We start from the raw sequence: 18,166 nt of genomic DNA on the forward strand, positions 1-18,166 counted from the left end.
TAAAATTGAAAATAAATACGTATTTAATAAATCAGGAATTTACAAATTGACATGCCTGCGATACATAGGACAGTCTGGAAGAAGTTTGGCTATAAGGTGCAAGGTGTTATATTATTTTTAGTTTTTGATTTGACTTCACCCATGAAGGGAATACATATTGTTCCTGAAACGTGTATGAATGAATAAATAATTCTCAATCATTAAAAGTGTATTGACAAGGTGGACCCAACATAAAACTATTTTAAATAGTTTCTTTAATACATTCTTCTGTATTCGTTCTGTTATGTTTTCTATGTTTTATTATTATTATTATTATTATTATTATTATTATTATTATTATTATTATTATTATTATTATTTACCTGTGCAGCCACCCTGTTATACCTCTTGTTGATGCCAGTAGTTTTTTTGTAGAGAAATTGCATGGCACAATAATGTTGCACAAATTGGCAGTATGTACTTTCTCATATCTCACTCTCATTTTTTTCATTTTCAGGAACGAGAAGCACGCATCGATTCGAAACGAAAGAACGAACGTAGTTCAATCGTATTTGCCTTTGGCAGCTCGACTCCTCGAATGCTTGAACCTGCAGATACAGGTGGCTCCTTCTGGGGACCTAGAAGGTAGGTTATCATGCGTGTTATATGCCTGGAGTTTATTGTGGAGTAATTTAGGTAGGATGCCCTATTAGGTTGGTAGGCAGGCTGGCATGTACAGGTATGAGAACATAAGAACGTAGTTATAATCATGCAGATAAAAATCTTACCTTGCTAGTGATAATTCTTGAAATTTTTTTATCTGCCTCCATATGCCATTAACACTTGCGCATAAATGGGCTGTGAAATGAAGTCGCTTTCCCCAAAAATTTGTTCTCAGTTTTCATACTTGTTCATGCATAAAGTACACCACGTGTAAGTGGTGGAATTTGGCAACTATGTTGTTTGTGTTTATTGTTAAATTTTTCTCAGTGTTGGGTTGTCATTGTTCATCGTATTTTGTCTGCATTAACTGCACAAGTTTTTTGCTGTGAATTGCAAATTAACCAAAAATACATGTCTTTTTGATCTACAATGTTGCTGGAAACACAATAAAAACATTGCATTTTGGATAGACTTTGAGAAGAGATTGTGTGATGTGATTTTGTGATGTTCCTATCAAGCCATGAGAGATTTGAACAAACTGTTTGAGGAAACTGGTAATGTTACACATCTGTCACAAAGCTGACAGCCATGAAGGAAGCTGGCAATTGAAGAAAATGTTAATCGCATGGCTGAGAGTTTTGTCATTGGCCCACGGAAATCCACCAGAAAGAGGTCTTTTACTTTAAGAAGCCTGTTCCACGATAAGAAACTGGACTATATCCACCAAAAGCTTTTGCAGATGCTACATCAAAATGGTGTGGACTCTCGTTTGGACCTTTCCAAATGGTTTGTTATTTGATACATGTAGTCGATCCTCGCTTTTAAAAAACAATTTTGTGGGCCAATGAAGCCTCATTTAAACTGAAGGGCTGAGTAAACTAGCAAATTATTCACTGTGCAACTGAAAATCCATACGAATCCATAAGATGGTTTTCCGTGGTTTCCATTTTCACACCAGGCAAATGGTTTGTACCTTAATTAAAGCCACGGCCGCTTCCTTCCCATTCCTAGGCTTTTTCTATTTCATCCTTGCCATAAGACCTATCTGTGTCGGTGCAACGTAAAGCAAATAATAAAAAAAACTGGAGTGGATAACACATCTCCATTTAAGATATGGTTATTCCTGACTTGGAAAACAGTTTTGCTGGTATGTAATTACAGTATTTGCCTCCTTGCAAAAGCCTTTCACAATAATGGGTGAGAGGTATACGAAGAATTGAACTGCTAAACTGAAAATAGTAGCACAAGAAGAGTAGATGTTCTAGCCATCGATAAACAGAGAGATCATTCAATAATAATAATAATAATAATAATAATTGAATACGTAACTGTAGAAAGGTGCAAAGTGCCAAATTTATGAAGATGTTAATCCAAAAATCTGTCTGTAGTTCGGTGTTTTAATTATGTATTCCTCAAATGTTTCAAAGTTACAAATGAGAGTGTATCATACATTATTGGCAGTTTCTTGACAAAGTTGGAATATTTTGGTGCTGAAGGAAATTCAAACTTAGACATTTTATGAAAGGTGCTAAGTCCCATCAAATTATTTTAGGTGTTAAAATATTCTTAATGTTCATTCCTTTCCAGGTAAGGGATCATAGCCTTTAAATCCTTCTTTTTTTCTTCTGTAATGGAGTTCATTGAGAAACTAGATTCGAAGATAGCAGATTGAATGTTTCTTGCATGTTTCACTTTGTTGAGGACCCTTTCTATGTAGAGATTATCTCATCTGTCACAGGTTGAATTTGAAGGGGAAAAAAAAAAAAAACTCTTCTTGGAAATTACTTTGAACGGTTTTTAGAACCTTTGCTTCCTCGACCATTTTGCACAGGTCACTGGATACAAATGCCTTCGTCACTGACTTCCTTCTCTCTATCAGGGCGAACTCAGAGTCACAGGGAATATTTATACACATACTTTATAATTTGAAGAGCAATTATTCACAAAATAGGACAGAATAAAAAGTGTCTGTATACACTTATCATGCCAGGAATGAGAAACAAAAACAATTGAATGGCACATTGCACCGTTCTTAAGTAATCAGGCAGCTTTGCACTATTGCCATCTAGCGGCGGCATTTATAACCGCTTGGAATTCTCATTGGACATAGCCCTTTTCACATATAATACTCTTCGGTATCCTGCACCTTTCAAACACTTATCACGTTTTTGATGAATTTGGCACTTTGCACCTTTCTACAGTTAAGTATTCAATTGACTGAAGTGTATGGCTTAGAAGCTGCCTCTGTGGATCAGTGGTAGAGTATCGGCCTCCGGATCCCAAGATAGCGGATTCAAACCCGGCAGAGGTAGTCGGATTTTTAAAGGGCGGAAAAAGTCCATTCGACACTCCATGTCGTACGATGTCGGCATGTAAAAGATCTCCGGTGACACATTTGGTGTTTACCCGACAAAATTCATTAAAATCTCAGCCACAGACGCCAAAGAGAGATCCGCTTTACTCTATCTGCCATTTAGTGGGCCTAAGTAAAACGGAACGTCGAAATTGACGAGCAGACAGCCAGATGGCGTCAAATTGAAATGTCTGCACACGGTAGCTCAGGCCATACAATTATTATTATTTGTATGGCTTAGAATCAAGCAAACAATAGCCACACGATATGCACTCTGAGAAGCAAGCAATTTGTGTTCCAGTGTCCAGTTATATCATGGAGAAATACCACGTAAACTCCAACACTGTTTATGGATTGTTAGTGGACGCAACAGATTCCATATCGCGGATGGTGCATGAGTTGTGGAAGAGATTTGTACTTAAGGAAAGCTACCCAGCCAGAATTGCCAAGGCAGCTGTGCATGGGTCTGTGCTTCTTTTAAGGAACCGTTTGTTCTCCTTACTTGACTTAATTCCTCTTGTTCCCACTGGAATGTAGGGCATCTGTGAAACGTTTCCATTGTGGTCATCGACTTGCCAATGCTTTAACTTCCTTCCAAGTCTCCCCTACTTTCAAGGGCCTCCTCCTCTTCAGTCCTTCCAGGTCTTCCTAGAATGATGTCTCCTCTGTGCACCTTGCGGATTCCATTCCAGCGCTGTGCGTTCTATAGATTCCGCTGGCTTTCTCAAAGTATGACCTATCCATTTCCTCCTCTTTGATTTCCACTGCAACTGGAACTTGGTTTGTTGTTCTCCATAGCTCGTCATTGGATATAATTTCAGGCCATCTGATGTTTATGATGCTCGTAAGCAGTGGTTTATGAATGCCTTTACAGTACTGTGTCGTATGGCAAACCTGCTGAGGGTCAGTTCCCTGAATAAATGATTATATTCATAACACAATGGAGTATCTTCTCACATTCGTTTAGAGGTGAGGAACTTCTTGAGCTAGCAATGCTATCGATGGATTGGCTATTATGGCTCAACAGAATTGCCATCCAGTTCATGTGACCCAATACTGTGTGAAATATTGTGAAAGATGACCTTTTCTCAGGAACCAGTGGATCTGCCATCACTTGCAACAGCTGGTCTGTCATTTGAGAAAATCAATAAAGATCGTCGGTGATCTTCCACCATCTATAAATCAGTGTCTAAAGGATGTGAATTGTGTATCACAAAACAGGGTCTCCATTTTGAACAAACTCTGAAGAGAAATGACCTATCTATGATTTTAAAAAATTTGGGAAAATCAATCTCCTGCCCTGTATTCCACTATATTAGATTGAATAATTCACTCAAGTAGCCTGCGTGATGGCTATGATTGTTAAGGAAGAAAATGTACTATCAGATTGTTCAGCCTAATACAACTGATCATAGAAGGCAACATAGAAGGGAAACAAGGACGTGGTTGGAGAAGATTATCCTCAAAGCAGAACTTTCGACAGTTGTTCGGCATTACACATTATAAGGCTGAAGATGGGCGAAACATGTCACTGTAATTAATATGATAAGATTTAATTCTTAATTACTAGATCTCTCTTTGTACTGAATAGGTGGAAATTAAAACACTTGTAACGTTCGTTGTATTTAGTGGTTCGGCATCCATGAAATGGTAAATATGATGCGGAAAACAGTGTCCAGACAATCACACCTTCCATGCCGGCCTGTCTCTCCTAACAGTGCTACCAGGTGTGATAGCCTCCGATTGTAATTAGCGTCTTGACACCAGGTAAATGCTGGGGCTGTACCTTAATTTAGGCCACCGCGGCTTCTTTCCCACTCCTAGTTCCTTCCTGTCCCATCGTCGCCATATGACCTATTTGTGTCGGTGCTACGTAAATTTACGTAAAAAAAAAAGAAAAAATAAGCGTACATGTGCTTGAGTGTTAATATCATGAATTAGGAATCTGGTTTCATCAGACTTCAACCTAGGTTTGAAAAGAAGATTCAGTCTTCCTATACTTAAATTTATAGGCTACCCTATGCAATTGATACATATGTTTAGCTTAATACCTTGTTGTCAATATTAGTACATGTTTCATTCCTTTTTCGGACCGAGCTTGATAGCAGCAGTCGCTTAAGTGAGACTGGTATCCAGTATTCGAGAGATAGTGGGTTCGAACCCCACTGTCGGCAGCCCTGAAGATGGTTTTCCGTGGTTTACCATTTTCACACCAGGCAAATGCTGGGGCTGTACCTTAATTAAGGCCATGGCCACTTCTATCCCACTCCTAGCCCTTTCCTGTCCAATCGTCGCAATAAGACCTGTCTGTGTCGGTGCGACATAAAGCAACTTGCCTTTTTCGCAACATCTTCAACTAAGACAAAAAGGGGTACATTACTAAAATTGACATTACAGGTAAAGCATGAGATGATAAAAAAACATTTCTGATCTATTTCATTTATAAATGAGTTTGAGTATATTTTATATTGAAATAGATCAGAAACAGAACCCCAGTTTCAACATAAACAAGATTATGGATAACTGAATATACTTTTAGAAGAGGCTTCTGATTTATATTTACAAAAGAAATTTACTAAAAGGAAACTGGAAAAACATACTAGTACCCCAACTTCCGTTACTTCTGTTCTCCACAACACTATCCTACTTTTCCCTCCAACTACCCTCTTGTCCCTCTCACAGATCAGCTGCTAGTCACACCCACTCAGCCAGTGGATGGCATATATGGAGCAAGCACTTCAGAACGTACGAGGAGGTGAGCCATTCAATCGTTTTTCAATATTTCCAACTCCACCACAAGGTTTTCTCCAATTCAAAAACCATTTTCTCTCGGCCTTTTTTTCTGACTCCCAGCCAATTTATTATCTTAGATAAAAATACAACCAAAGCGTATTAAACTAAGTTTCCAAGGAGTTTCTCACAGTCCATATAAAAAATCCTATCAGAACTGAAGTCAGCGGTGCAATTTTACTTCTGAATAATTTGTTATTTGCCGTAAGTGTTACTAATCTACATGGCAGTGTTAGCAAGATTGGTTTTTCTCTAAACAAAAGAAATAAGATAACATGCAAAAAATACACCTCACTTGTAGATGTAATTTGTCATGGACCTAACATCACTGTAGCCCATTTTTAATGTTTTTTCATCCATTTTTATCAGTGTTAAACTAAAATATTTTTAAGCTATGTTTTTATCATCTAATCTATTTTGTGTCAATTTTTGTAATGTACACTTTTTTGTCTTAGCTGAAGATATTCCGAATATAATGTACTAATATAGATGGCAAGATATTAAGCTAAACATATGTATTAATTGAATAGGTTAGCCAATAAATTTAAGTATTTGAAGGTCGAATCTTCTTTTCAAACCTGAGTTAACCCCAATACGGTATTCTACAATGAGATTCATAAATTGTTCATCAAACTAGGCAACCTTTTCCCAGTTATTCACAGTCCCATGTTGATGATTTGTACCAACCTCATGCACTGCTGTTGGTGGAGTGCAGTCATCGGGGTTTTGACTGGGTCTTTGACTCTGCTTTTCTATACGTAGCAGTTGCTGAACCGTGTGCTATGAAACATTGCCCTGATCAGCACCATTCTACCCATGGGCAGTTTCTCAAACTGTGCCCCTACAGTTGTTCCGAACAGTGCGTGATAGCCTACGCTGGCCTCTGGCATTAATGAGCTGCTGTTGACACACTCCTGGATGATGTATCATATGCCTATCATTGCACCACTTACAACACATGTCCATAAGAGCAGCCAACAAGCTGTGTTGTTTTCAGAGTTACTGGTACCAGGATACCATGCCATCTCAACTTAACTTCTATCAAACTCTTGAGAAATTGTCTGTTTTTCCCATTCTGGTGCCAGAGAAATAACTGACAGTAAGCATGTAAACCCTGCCCCATATCTACCATGCTGCCAGTGTGTCAAGTGTAAACGAAATGTGTTTCTGTAATAAAATAATTCCTTGAAATGGAATATTTTATATTTTCCACCATTCAGTAAAAAGATATTATTACATATAATAGCATATGTTTCAAAATGACTATCATACAGAAGCGAAACTCTTTTTAAAGTTCAGAGAAACGGAATTATTGACAAATTCTAAAAGAATAGCTAGAACATCCGTAAATAAGAAATATTAAAAAGACTGACAATGTTGGATAGTTCCAAATGAAGTGGAACCCATCAGAGGTACTATACGGAAAAGGAGGATCTCATTTATTGGTGCCGGGCTGAGTGGCGCAGACGGTTCAGGCGCTGGCCTTCTGACCCCAACTTGGCAGGTTCGATCCTGGCTCAGTCCGATGGTATTTGAAGGTGCTCAAATACGTCAGCCTCGTGTCGGAAGATTTACTGGCACGTAAAAGAACTCCTGCGGGACTAAATTCCCGCACCTCGGCATCTCCGAAAACTGTAAAAGTAGTTAGTGGGACGTAAAGCAAATAACATTATTATCATCATTTATTGGTCACATTGTAAGGACACCAGAAACCAGATTACCAAGAAAAATTATAGAGAAACTCCAACTCGAAGCAACAAGTAGGATGCATTAAGGAAATTGGAAGAGGATGTGGAGGAACTAGAAATAACCTTGGATGATTTGTGAAACAAAACAGAAAATTTGAAGAAATTGAAAAACATACAAATAAGATTTAAATCAAAAATAGACAAACGACATACAATGAAAAGGGCATTTATAGATGAGGAACGACAGGAAAGATCAGAACTAATGAAACACTACTGGGTAATTCGAAAAGAAATCTTATCGAAGATGACCAGAAAATGATTGGCTGAAGTGGTGCAGTGAGGCCGTAAAAGAAGAAAACACTTAATATATAATCTTCATATTATATTTTACAACTATATAATCTTCATATTATATTTTACAACACACATTTTTCAAGGAACATTTGCTGTTAGGACGAATCTGTTGTGTGATGTTCCATTATAGACTTTCTAATAATTATATTATTTCCCTAGGGCAACGTCCACCACAAATGTAATGATGTTCACCGCAGCTCCTCCCCTGACTCGACGGGCGTCAGAACGTGAGCTGGATGGTAGTAAGAAGAGAGCCACTTCAGCGAGCGGCCTGGATCGTAAGCCAGGGGAAGGTGAGTCGCTAACACGTTGGTGGTATTCTTGAACTTCCACATTCAATTGTCGACTTCATAGTTAGGAAAGGAAGAGCAAAGAACTGTTGTTGGTGGTAGGAAAGGAAGAGCAAAGAACTGTTATTGGTGGTAACATAGTTCAAACATATTTTCTTGCGCTGTATATGCACATGGGTGAAATAAACTTCAAAATACTTTGTGCAAAATCTTAGGATATTTTCATTTGTGACTGTAGGTACCTTTAAAATCTGATGCCAGCATCCTTATCCATCTCCATTAACTCACCTACTTTGAGAAAGAAATATATTTGAAACCGTACAAAACTAATCTTGGCATCAGTGACCAGTTCGAGCGTGGGTTTTTTATTCTAGGATGCAGTCAATGCAACATCTATAATATAAGCCTTGTGTACAAATTACTACAAACTCCTCAGTAAGACTGACTACCAAACCGATTTACTGCATGTGAATGGCCGTAAATGAAGCGACAATAATTCTTTTTTAAATAATGACATGTAAAATTTCTGTCAATTGTTTTGCTGTGTGGGCAGTACAGTATTTTGCTTACGTATAGTTATACAGTTCGATTGTGTAGTATAGTTGTTGGTTACATACTCCCCCCCACCCCGTGCTTAGGATTTGTAATTGAATCCTGGCACAATAAGTTTATATTTAATTGTGTATAATCTGTTTGCCGTTAAGTAAAAATAAAATCAGTCTGCATGTCCCACCCAATATCATCCCCAAAATCCTATTGTTAGTATCGACACAGCATGTGGCATTCAATAGCAGATTATTGTACCTCCATATTTCGTATTTGGTTTTGTAAATAAAGAGTATTTTAGCAATGGCTGATATATTTTTTAGATTTGTGTTGTTTCATTCTCAAGCTGCAGTTGGTAAAAATGTTTCAATCGTGGTTAGATGGGCAGTGCCACATGAATCGTATTCTGTGTCTGTGGATGAGTTTGACACTGTAGTTGTCATCTGGTGTTTGATTAAAGTTTTCAATATCCCATACTTCTCAGCATTTAATATTTAACATTTTAAATTGAACATTCCAGCTTTAGTTACCAAGAATTAATAACTATATGCAATATTTCCAGACTAGAATGTTGGACAAACATGAAAACCATCAATGAGTCCATAAATATCTTGTATAAGTTAGTTTTTACATAATTTCATTTTGAATTTTACTATGCAGGATCATATGAAATGTTTGGGATCCATTGTGTAACTGTTAGCATTGTTAGCTGCCGTCCTCGGGGGCCTGAGTTCGATTCCCAGTACTGCCAGAGATTTAAGAATGGCAAAAGTGATTGTACATGGTTGAAATGGTACATGCAGCTCACCTCCATTGGGGATGTGCCTTATGAAAACTGCACCACCTTGGGACAGGGACACAAGTTTACTTACCTGTTAAGGTCTATGTTATGATACAGTTTATTAGTATCTGTATGACATTGATCCAACAAATTGCACTGAGGAAGCCCTGAAAGAGAATGAAACATGTCTGCATAATATTTCAATAAAAATAAAAAGTATTGACTGGTAGATCAACTTTTAACTTCAAATTTAAACCACATAGGATCATATTCAAGCAGGAGGTACTAAACCACGAAGTTGAACCCATTTTTGTTATTTAAAAACAAAATTTGGGGTTTGCCCATAGTTGAAAACGTGTTACTTTATATCTGCGTTGAAAGCCTACTGCAGTCAGTAGCACATAGCATTGACATATAAAACCGTTCACTAAGCAGAACAATTAAAATATAACAAAATTACACACTGTTAAGTCTTCGAGGAGAATGTAGTATTGATGACAATTGAATGTGGAATGTAACTTGAGTTTAGAAGATCCAAATGATGCTGAATGATGTAATGTTTACAGAGTCATTCTACCTTTGTAGTGGCCATGTCTTTTGTGAATGCCTTGTCGCAACTGCTGTATTACCGTGGAATGAATTTCTGGCTTGTACAAGTTGTGAGGTTGAGCCATCTCCTCTGAATTTGTCGTAGAATGTGCTCTGTTGTTTTTGCTTCCCTTTGAATTGGTGATCTCTGTTTTGTTCCTTTATTGTAGCTGTATTTGGATTGGATCAAGGAGTTATGTGACCCAATATATGGAATCTGGGAGATATGCTTTGGATAACGTTTTATATCACTGGTAAAAGGAGCTTTGGTACTATCTTCAAAGCAACTGCTTGGATTTGCCTCTGTTACACATACATGTGCTTGTTGGGTATGGGAGAAAAAGGCCTGTTTCATCTCGTACACATTTTAAACACTGTCTTTTCCTCTGTAATATTCTCACCTCACATCTCGTAACCAGTGGCGTTATACAGGGCGTAGGAAGAAATTCCGTTTAGTAATCGCAGATCTTGATAAAGGTGATATTAACATGAAGAGAGCAACCCACCCTCTGTCACTTTGCATTGAGGGTCAGCTGGGGGAGAGCAATGTGATGTGGTTTTGCAACCGTTATCTGATGGAAGTCTCCGCAGTCATTCTGTTGGTCTTAGTCTGATTTTTGACCTTTTTTTTTTTTTTTTTTCTCTGGAACTTGTTTCATGATCAATAGACACCGTGGAAGTGGGTTTCATTACTTAACTGTGATTTAATAAATCATGGGGACTCGTTTCAAGATGCTTGGACACAGACAGACCTAGTCTATAATAATGTTCTGTTAAGTTGGAAGCCTGTTTTCTATCCTCCTGTTAATTGTCCCTTTATCACTGTGAGCGATTATAGGACGGTACTGTTCCTAGACCCTATATATTTGAGAAGAAATTCAACTCAAGATCAAAGGAGATTTTAATGGGGATACTAAAAATTAAACTCTTTAGCTTATTTATTTATTTATTTATTTATTTATTTATTTATTTATTTATTTATTTATTTATTTATTTATTTATTTATTTATTTATTTATTTATTTATTTATTTATTTATTTATTTATTTATTTATTTTATCTGACATATTGCAAGTTAAATAGTGGCACTATATTATGTGACTAACACATTACATTAATTTGACTTCATAAGTTAAACTTAAATTGTTTATCTAATTTGATAGATTTTTGTCTTTAAAACAAATATGGGTCTTATGTTTTAACAGTTTTAACATGTTTTTGTTACACTATGACTATAATTTATTTAGCTTATGGTAAAAGTTGAGTTGCACACAAATTGAGGAGAAAGGACATAAAGAAAACACAATATGGAGATGGAGGAAGATTTGTACAAGAAAGAAAAATACATAAACAGAAATGAAACAAAACATAAATCTACGTGAATTAACAGATGAGAAATGTGAACTAAACAAGTGTCGCCGCCACTGAATAGCCATCATTAATACCATCAGAATGTTGTTGATAGTTCTGAAGAAGGCTCTGTGTGGGTACCTGAAGGTGATGTCATATTGTCCGGAATTCTTCCCCGCAGTAAAAGCTTGGAGAAGGCCGCAGGTGCCAGGAATGCATCACAGAGCCACTTCTTTCATGCCCAGGGGAACTTGTACACTCCACAGAAGATGAGATCCGGGCAGGTGCTGCTTAGGGTTGAAGACGGAGCTCCATTCATTGGGAGCCTTTGCTGTCCATTCTTCATTCCAAGTTCACAGCCCAGTGTAATTTTGTTTCATAGTCCTTGAGCCAACAGCAGAAGAGGGCATCTGGATTGCATTTGAGTCTATGTAATTCTATGGCGGCCTTGATGAAATAATGGAAAGGATCAAACAAGTGATAAAGTTCCCTAGAACACATAATAGGATAAACACAGTGATGGGTCAGTGTGAAAAGAGGAGACAAGGATAAACATCATAACACTAGAAGATAATGTTGACATCTTCATACTCTGCTGTTTTCTCACAGATTAGCTTTTCCCCCATTAATACCAGTTGTACAATAAGTGTTTCTCGATCTCGGATGAGCTCATTTCTGATTCTACAGCGAGTTTCTCTCATTAGTTGGCCGGCTGGTGCCCACCTTATCTGTTTCCCATTGACTCATCACTCCCCGCTCCGTGACATAGCAACAAGGACAACACTTCACTTGCTCACTTTATCTGTGCATGACATGAGATAACAGTTAAAATTAAGAAAATAAATTCGTACTATATGACACGAGATGTTGGGAATTTTCTCCTCCTGCATGCGTACATTTCTGAATCGGTTCACACGCATAAGTTAGTCTTCCGTAATTGAGGCTATTTCTCTCTGGATTTTAACATTTTTGCAGCCCGCCATGCTGAGCTCTTCAAAACCCTGGCTTCTTGTACAAGTCGTCCTAGGGATTTTGAAGTCACATGTTCTGATCTTTCTGCGATTTCATTTACTTTCTCCTCGTTAAGTACACTTTTTTTTAACACTTCGTTTCTCATTGAGTAAAAAACCAGTTCCTCTCGTTTTGTTTCAGAGTTTCCGCACAGTCTCCATGTGGAGGGTGTACACATGGAAATTGTGTTAAAAATCGCCTAACGACTTTCGTGCAAGACTGTTTTCCCATAATTATCCTACATAAGTACAATTTCCTCTACCGTGTACACATGTGGAAGCATTATGAGAATTACACCCCAAAGTAACACTTCACAACTCAAGAACAGTTGGAGTGACAGATCAACGCTTAATACACGTTCTTAGCACGGATCTGAACTGCGAGATGCTGGCGTTCCTGTCCTGACGCTGTGCTGTGTAACAGGAAGTGGATGATTCAATAATGGGAAGCAGATAAGCTGAGCATGCCTGCTGGCCAACCGACGAGAGAAAATCACTGTATATATATGCTTTTGTTTTGTTAGGATGGCAGTCTTCAAACATGTTTTGTTGTATAGTGGAACCTGCATTTTCTATAGGAACTGTCTGGTTACTGTCATTAGTACAGTCTTCATCCACACTGCCATCAGTTAAATATCACATCTGTAAAGCTACTTAGGTCAGTCATTGCCTTTCAGCAGTGTTATGGAATGCCCAACTACACTTTATGTAGTTTCTCATTTGGTGTTCTGTTGGTCATCATTGTAGCATATGCTTTGGCAAAACTGTTGGCTGAAAATTCTCTTATCCTCCCGTGGTGGAATAGAAACCTCTTGATATTTGAACCCTCAAGAGCTAGAAGTACAATAGTTATATGGGGCTGACTGAAAATCTATGAAGATTACCCAGGGACTGAATTGTAGTCCCTCGGTGTTTGATGTGTTCACGGTGAAAAATGAAAAATCCATAACCGGTTTCCAGTAATTTGACCAGATCAGGAATGGAATGAATTAAGCCCCCATCTAGCAGCTAGGATAGGAAATGTGCCAGCTACTGAAACTTGTCGCACTCCTTTGGGGAAATGGTTTACTGACAGATTAAATATTAGAGAGTGTTGCTGGAATGAAAGATGACAGGGAAAACCGGAGTACCCGGAGAGAAAACTTATCCCGCCTCTGCTTTGTCCAGCACAAATTTCACATGGAGTGGCGAGGATTTGAACCACAGGACCCAGCGGCGAGAGGCCAACACGCTGCCGCTTGAGCCACGAAGGCTACTGTGTGTTGACAATATTTGAGAAAAGTACGTTGACTGGGCGAGTGTACTGTGAAGTACAGGTTGTGTAAGCTTCCAGTTAGAAGATGGTAGGTTTCATCCCCATTGTTGGCAGCCCTGAAAATAATTTTCAGTGGTTTTTCTAATGTCTCAGCAGGCAAATGCTGGGACTGCACCTTAATTAAGGCCATGGGTGTACCTGACAGTCCTAACCCTTTCTTATTCCACCATCACTGAAAACCTGTACCAGTTAGAATGATGTTAAACAGGTAACTAAAAGATTGTTGAAAGCAAATTGCCTGCTGCATGTGCCAACTGACATTCGTCTACAACTATGTGCCATGAACAAAGAGCATGCGATGAGTGATTCATTTATGCAGAGATGAATGAGATATCTTAAAAAAGTACACTGAAATGTGCACAGCGATCTGCAAAATCTGACAATTGCTGTTTTAAGAGACAGAACTTAAATGCCATTCGGCCAATCCTCAATAGTGTGTTAATACATAGTGTTTATGAGAGAACGCCACAATACAATGGCTGACAAGGGCATTGGCTTTTTTTGACATGATCTAGTAAGCACATTTTTAGCCACATTCTCTCGGGGAACGATATATAGGTGTCTCACATAATCCGTAAATTGGTACCGTAATTAGTAAACAGTGTGTACAGCTGAACTTGTCTGATTTATTATTCCATTGTCTGTTGGTCACTTAATGAGCCTATCTCAGGGCCTCTTAGGGTACATGCACCGGTGCATTGTTGCGGCGCAAGGTGCAAAAGACAACTTTGCTAGGTTGATCAGAGTGCAGACCCCCCCTACTCCTCGATTTTGAGCAATAGCGCTGTCTCTCTCTTGCCCTACAGTCGTCTTCCTCGCTCCGCCTGTCTCCCCCTTCCTCACTACACTGCAGCGCTCTACCACCCAAACAGATTTGAGCCGAGCTTAGCAGAGTTGCCCTGACACAAAATGCTGGTCCGAGCAGAGTCGGACCGATGCATGGTGTACAGGACCTCTGCGCCTCAATTTGCACACCTGAGGTTTTGGACGTTTGAGAGGCCCTGGCCTACTTTGTTAGTAAATGTCAAGAGGTTTCTTCTATTAGTGCAGTTGGTGGTGCCTCAGTGATGATAAAACTTAGACAATGGGTCTACTGTGATCGTGATGTATTTAGAAGATGACAATGTGCTTTTTTAAATTCCTTTTAATATTTGGTCACTGTTGGGTGACTCTTGTCTTCTTCTCAGTCTGGAATGTGCAAGCTGCCTCTTTTTCTTTCGGTGCAGTGATTTGGTTTTATTTGTACTAGCTACTTTTGTATGTATATCAGAATTTTTTTTAACAATTTAATGATTCATATTTATGTATCTATATTTTTTTCCTCCTTCAAGGAATGATGTCTTTGCTGTACTTTTTTTTTTGAAAGCAATGCCAACCTTGTACTTCACTGTTCCCTTACCGGCTCTAGTTTCAGCCATCGCATAGGATATGAAATACTTTGCATGAGTGTTGTGAGACAAGAGTAAAGAACAGCTGTTGGATGCTTAGGTCCCAGACAGTACAGTTTTGAGTACCATATTTACATGATGATTAAATATCCACTTTGAAAGAAACAGTGCTAAAGATTTAAAACATATATTTATTGTTATTTATTGTAGTACTCATACCATTGTAGTAATACCTACATCCTGTAACATACTATCTTCGTAAGCCAGTTTATGCGATACTTCTAATTTAGGATGTGCACTCGTAGTTTTTAATTGCAGTGGAAATTATACAATTTGAAGTAGTGATGTGATCTCACTTCTGAGTGAAACAGGGAGTCACGATTCATCATGAAGACCAAGCCATTTATCTGCATGGCAACAACCCATCTATTGACTGAACTTTGGCGACTATCATGGAGTAATTTTTTCCTATTTTGTGTTTTCCGTATGAGATTTTGGAACCTATGTTGGAGGTGCCACGCTTGAGATAATCTTCTCTGCCCACGTCCGTGTTTCCCTTCTATCTTGCCTCTTATAATCGGTTGTAGCAGGCTGCATTTGTCGTTTCAGAAGATATGATCAAAGCTTTCTTGGGTTTTGCAAGTGTTAAGCTTTCAAGATTTCCTGACTATATACAAGTAACTCATCATTGGTGACATGGCCTACCCATGGGTTTTGCAATAACCTGTGATATGTGCACATTTCAAAAGTTTGGAATTGGTTCATTGACAAAACCTTCAGTTTATAACTGTTAATATAGATCACGTTGTAATTTGTAACTAGTTTGTAATTAAAACCTTTAGCGTCCATCTTCGAAACCATAAAGCAGCATGGATAACACGTAACACAGAGTTTTGAATTGGAGGTCATGGTTACACACATACTGATGTTTTAAATTCAAGAACACGCTTCTTTCAGTGCCGTTTCTGGCTTTGACTTCTACATCTACATCCCATTTTTGTGTTGGCCAACGTTCTAAATACTTGAAATGTGACACCCTGTCCAGGGTGATAACAGCGTTGGTGATTTCCTGGTTGCTATTTATGACTTTCCTTATTTTATACTATTTCATCATTTCCAGCTGCAGTTCCCTGGGTGAGGTGGAAGGTTTGCTTTGGTTTCGAAAGCAACAAACTCACCAGTTCTGTTCAGCTGGCTAGCTAGGCTTAACACTGGAGAGAAATTTTCTGCAGGGGTAATCTCCCTTAGCCGTTGGTCCTCCCTTATTTCATCAGATTTGGTGCTAGCTGCCCGACCCTTGGCCAGTCAACTGTCACGTGCGGTAGCAGGATGCTACTGACCTGACCTGACCTGTGATTTATCTACTTGCTATAAATAAGCAACTTGGAGTTTTCCGTATTCCATATTGTTGTGGTTGGTATTTGACACAGCACTGACAGTGTATTTTCGGTGCTTTCTTGCTGATTTTTTAAAAATGCACTTTCATGAAACACAACGGTCCACTTGAAAACCAGGCTCGTACTACTGGTGTTACATGCGTAATCTACTTCTGTTTCTCATCAAGGCTACCCCATATGATACCCCAGATTTCTTTAGGAACATTAATTTGAGTAATCATTAACCCAGTTGGTAAAACTGGAGAGATTTGTACACTCTTCAATTTTTCTCACCATTATTGATGGTTTTAGGAGTTATTTCTTGTCATTATAAAACCCTTATTGTCACTACCAGGCACTCGGGCTCTGTTACTAACTGGTTAGCATGCTGGCCTTTGGTCAAAGGGATCGTAGGTTCTGCTCCTGTCCAAGGCTATGATTTTAATCTTCATTGATCATTCCTCTGATCAGGAAGAGGGTGATTGTGCTATCTTTAACATTAGATTTCATCCTAGGCGGGGCCCCCTCCTTCTTGACATGTAGGTCACCCTTGGGCATCATTTCAAAAGTCATTCACTCTCTGGAGACCACACACATAATAGTGACTCCAAATACTCATCCTTGAGCTTTATAACAAGGATTGAATTCCACTAGCCAAGGCGAACGTATTCGAAATATGTAAGCATGTACCATCGCCAGTGGTACATGCTGTTATGAACATATTAATAATATGTAGCTCTAATTCAAGGTGAAAGCATGGTTTTGGATTTTGCCACAGTTTTTCAACACGTTCAGCTCCTTGGAGTGTTGTTTGATAAATCATGCTTCAATAGGAAACAGTCCTGAAGAGAATTTCTTTTTGTGTTTGAGGTTTTTGTTATTCAGAAGAGAGAGTGGTGAATTAGGTGAAGTGGTGTGTATAAAATGCTCGATGGTACAATTTTGTAATTTAATAATTGTGTTAGAGGTAGAGTAAGTGAATGCTGAAGGAATGGTTGTGTGACTTGCCATTTAGTATCATTAATATAATTTTATTTGCAGATATGAGAATGTCCACGTCCATGTATGAGATATTCCACTGGGACTCCCAACCTGTGGGTAGATCTAAACCTCAAGTCCCAACCGACTTGGCCTTGAATGTAGAAGGGCAAGCTGCTCCTTCTTATTCAAGTGCCCCTCACACGCCCTCACCCCGTACTGTTCGCTATTTCAGCGGTTCTCCCATCGGCGGTGGTGGTGGTGAGTTTGAGTGGTGACTCGTACCCAGTTCTGAGCAACTAACTTGCTATTACAATGCTATAATAACTTCTCTGTGCATGTTGCACCACACAGAGGAACTTCCTGATATGCTCTGGCCCACACAGCTAACCTCTCGTTGTCAAGAAGCAACAACCTTTTCTCGTGGGCTTAATTTCCAAAGGAAGTCATACAGTATGTCTCTCCCCAAATTTGTCAGGTGGTCCAAAATTCATTTCCTGTTTATTACTATTAAGTTTTCTTTTTTGAGTTGTGTTGCTTTATGTCGTCGGGTACAGGTTGCCAACGTTCTGAATACATGGCAGTATTCTTTATCTAGGCAATCGATGTATCCCTACTCAATCTGGGAAAGAAAATTCACAAGGGATAGCTGCCATAGAATGAGGGGTACCGTACAGTAATAGCATGAATGTAATGTACTGTAATACTGTTCAAATTT

General features: G+C 38.7%; 1 protein-coding gene across 20 annotated transcripts in view; it reads left to right on the forward strand.

The window, feature by feature from the left end:
* The window catches only part of LOC136885088 (ensconsin), a 762,268-nt gene that overhangs the window by 627,724 nt on the left and 116,378 nt on the right, over positions 1 to 18,166 (forward strand). For 19 of the 20 annotated variants that reach the window (XM_068230157.1, XM_068230159.1, XM_068230158.1 and 16 more), the window contains 3 exons: positions 497 to 624; positions 7,987 to 8,120; positions 17,512 to 17,709. In XM_068230157.1, coding sequence (XP_068086258.1) covers positions 497 to 624; positions 7,987 to 8,120; positions 17,512 to 17,709 — 460 coding nt within the window. The remainder of the gene's footprint in view (positions 1 to 496; positions 625 to 7,986; positions 8,121 to 17,511; positions 17,710 to 18,166) is intronic. The other variant, XM_067157526.2, reaches the window with a different exon arrangement.

The sequence above is a fragment of the Anabrus simplex genome, chromosome 13 (assembly GCF_040414725.1).
Source record: "Anabrus simplex isolate iqAnaSimp1 chromosome 13, ASM4041472v1, whole genome shotgun sequence".
In the NCBI taxonomy this organism is placed as follows: Eukaryota; Metazoa; Arthropoda; class Insecta; order Orthoptera; family Tettigoniidae; genus Anabrus; species Anabrus simplex.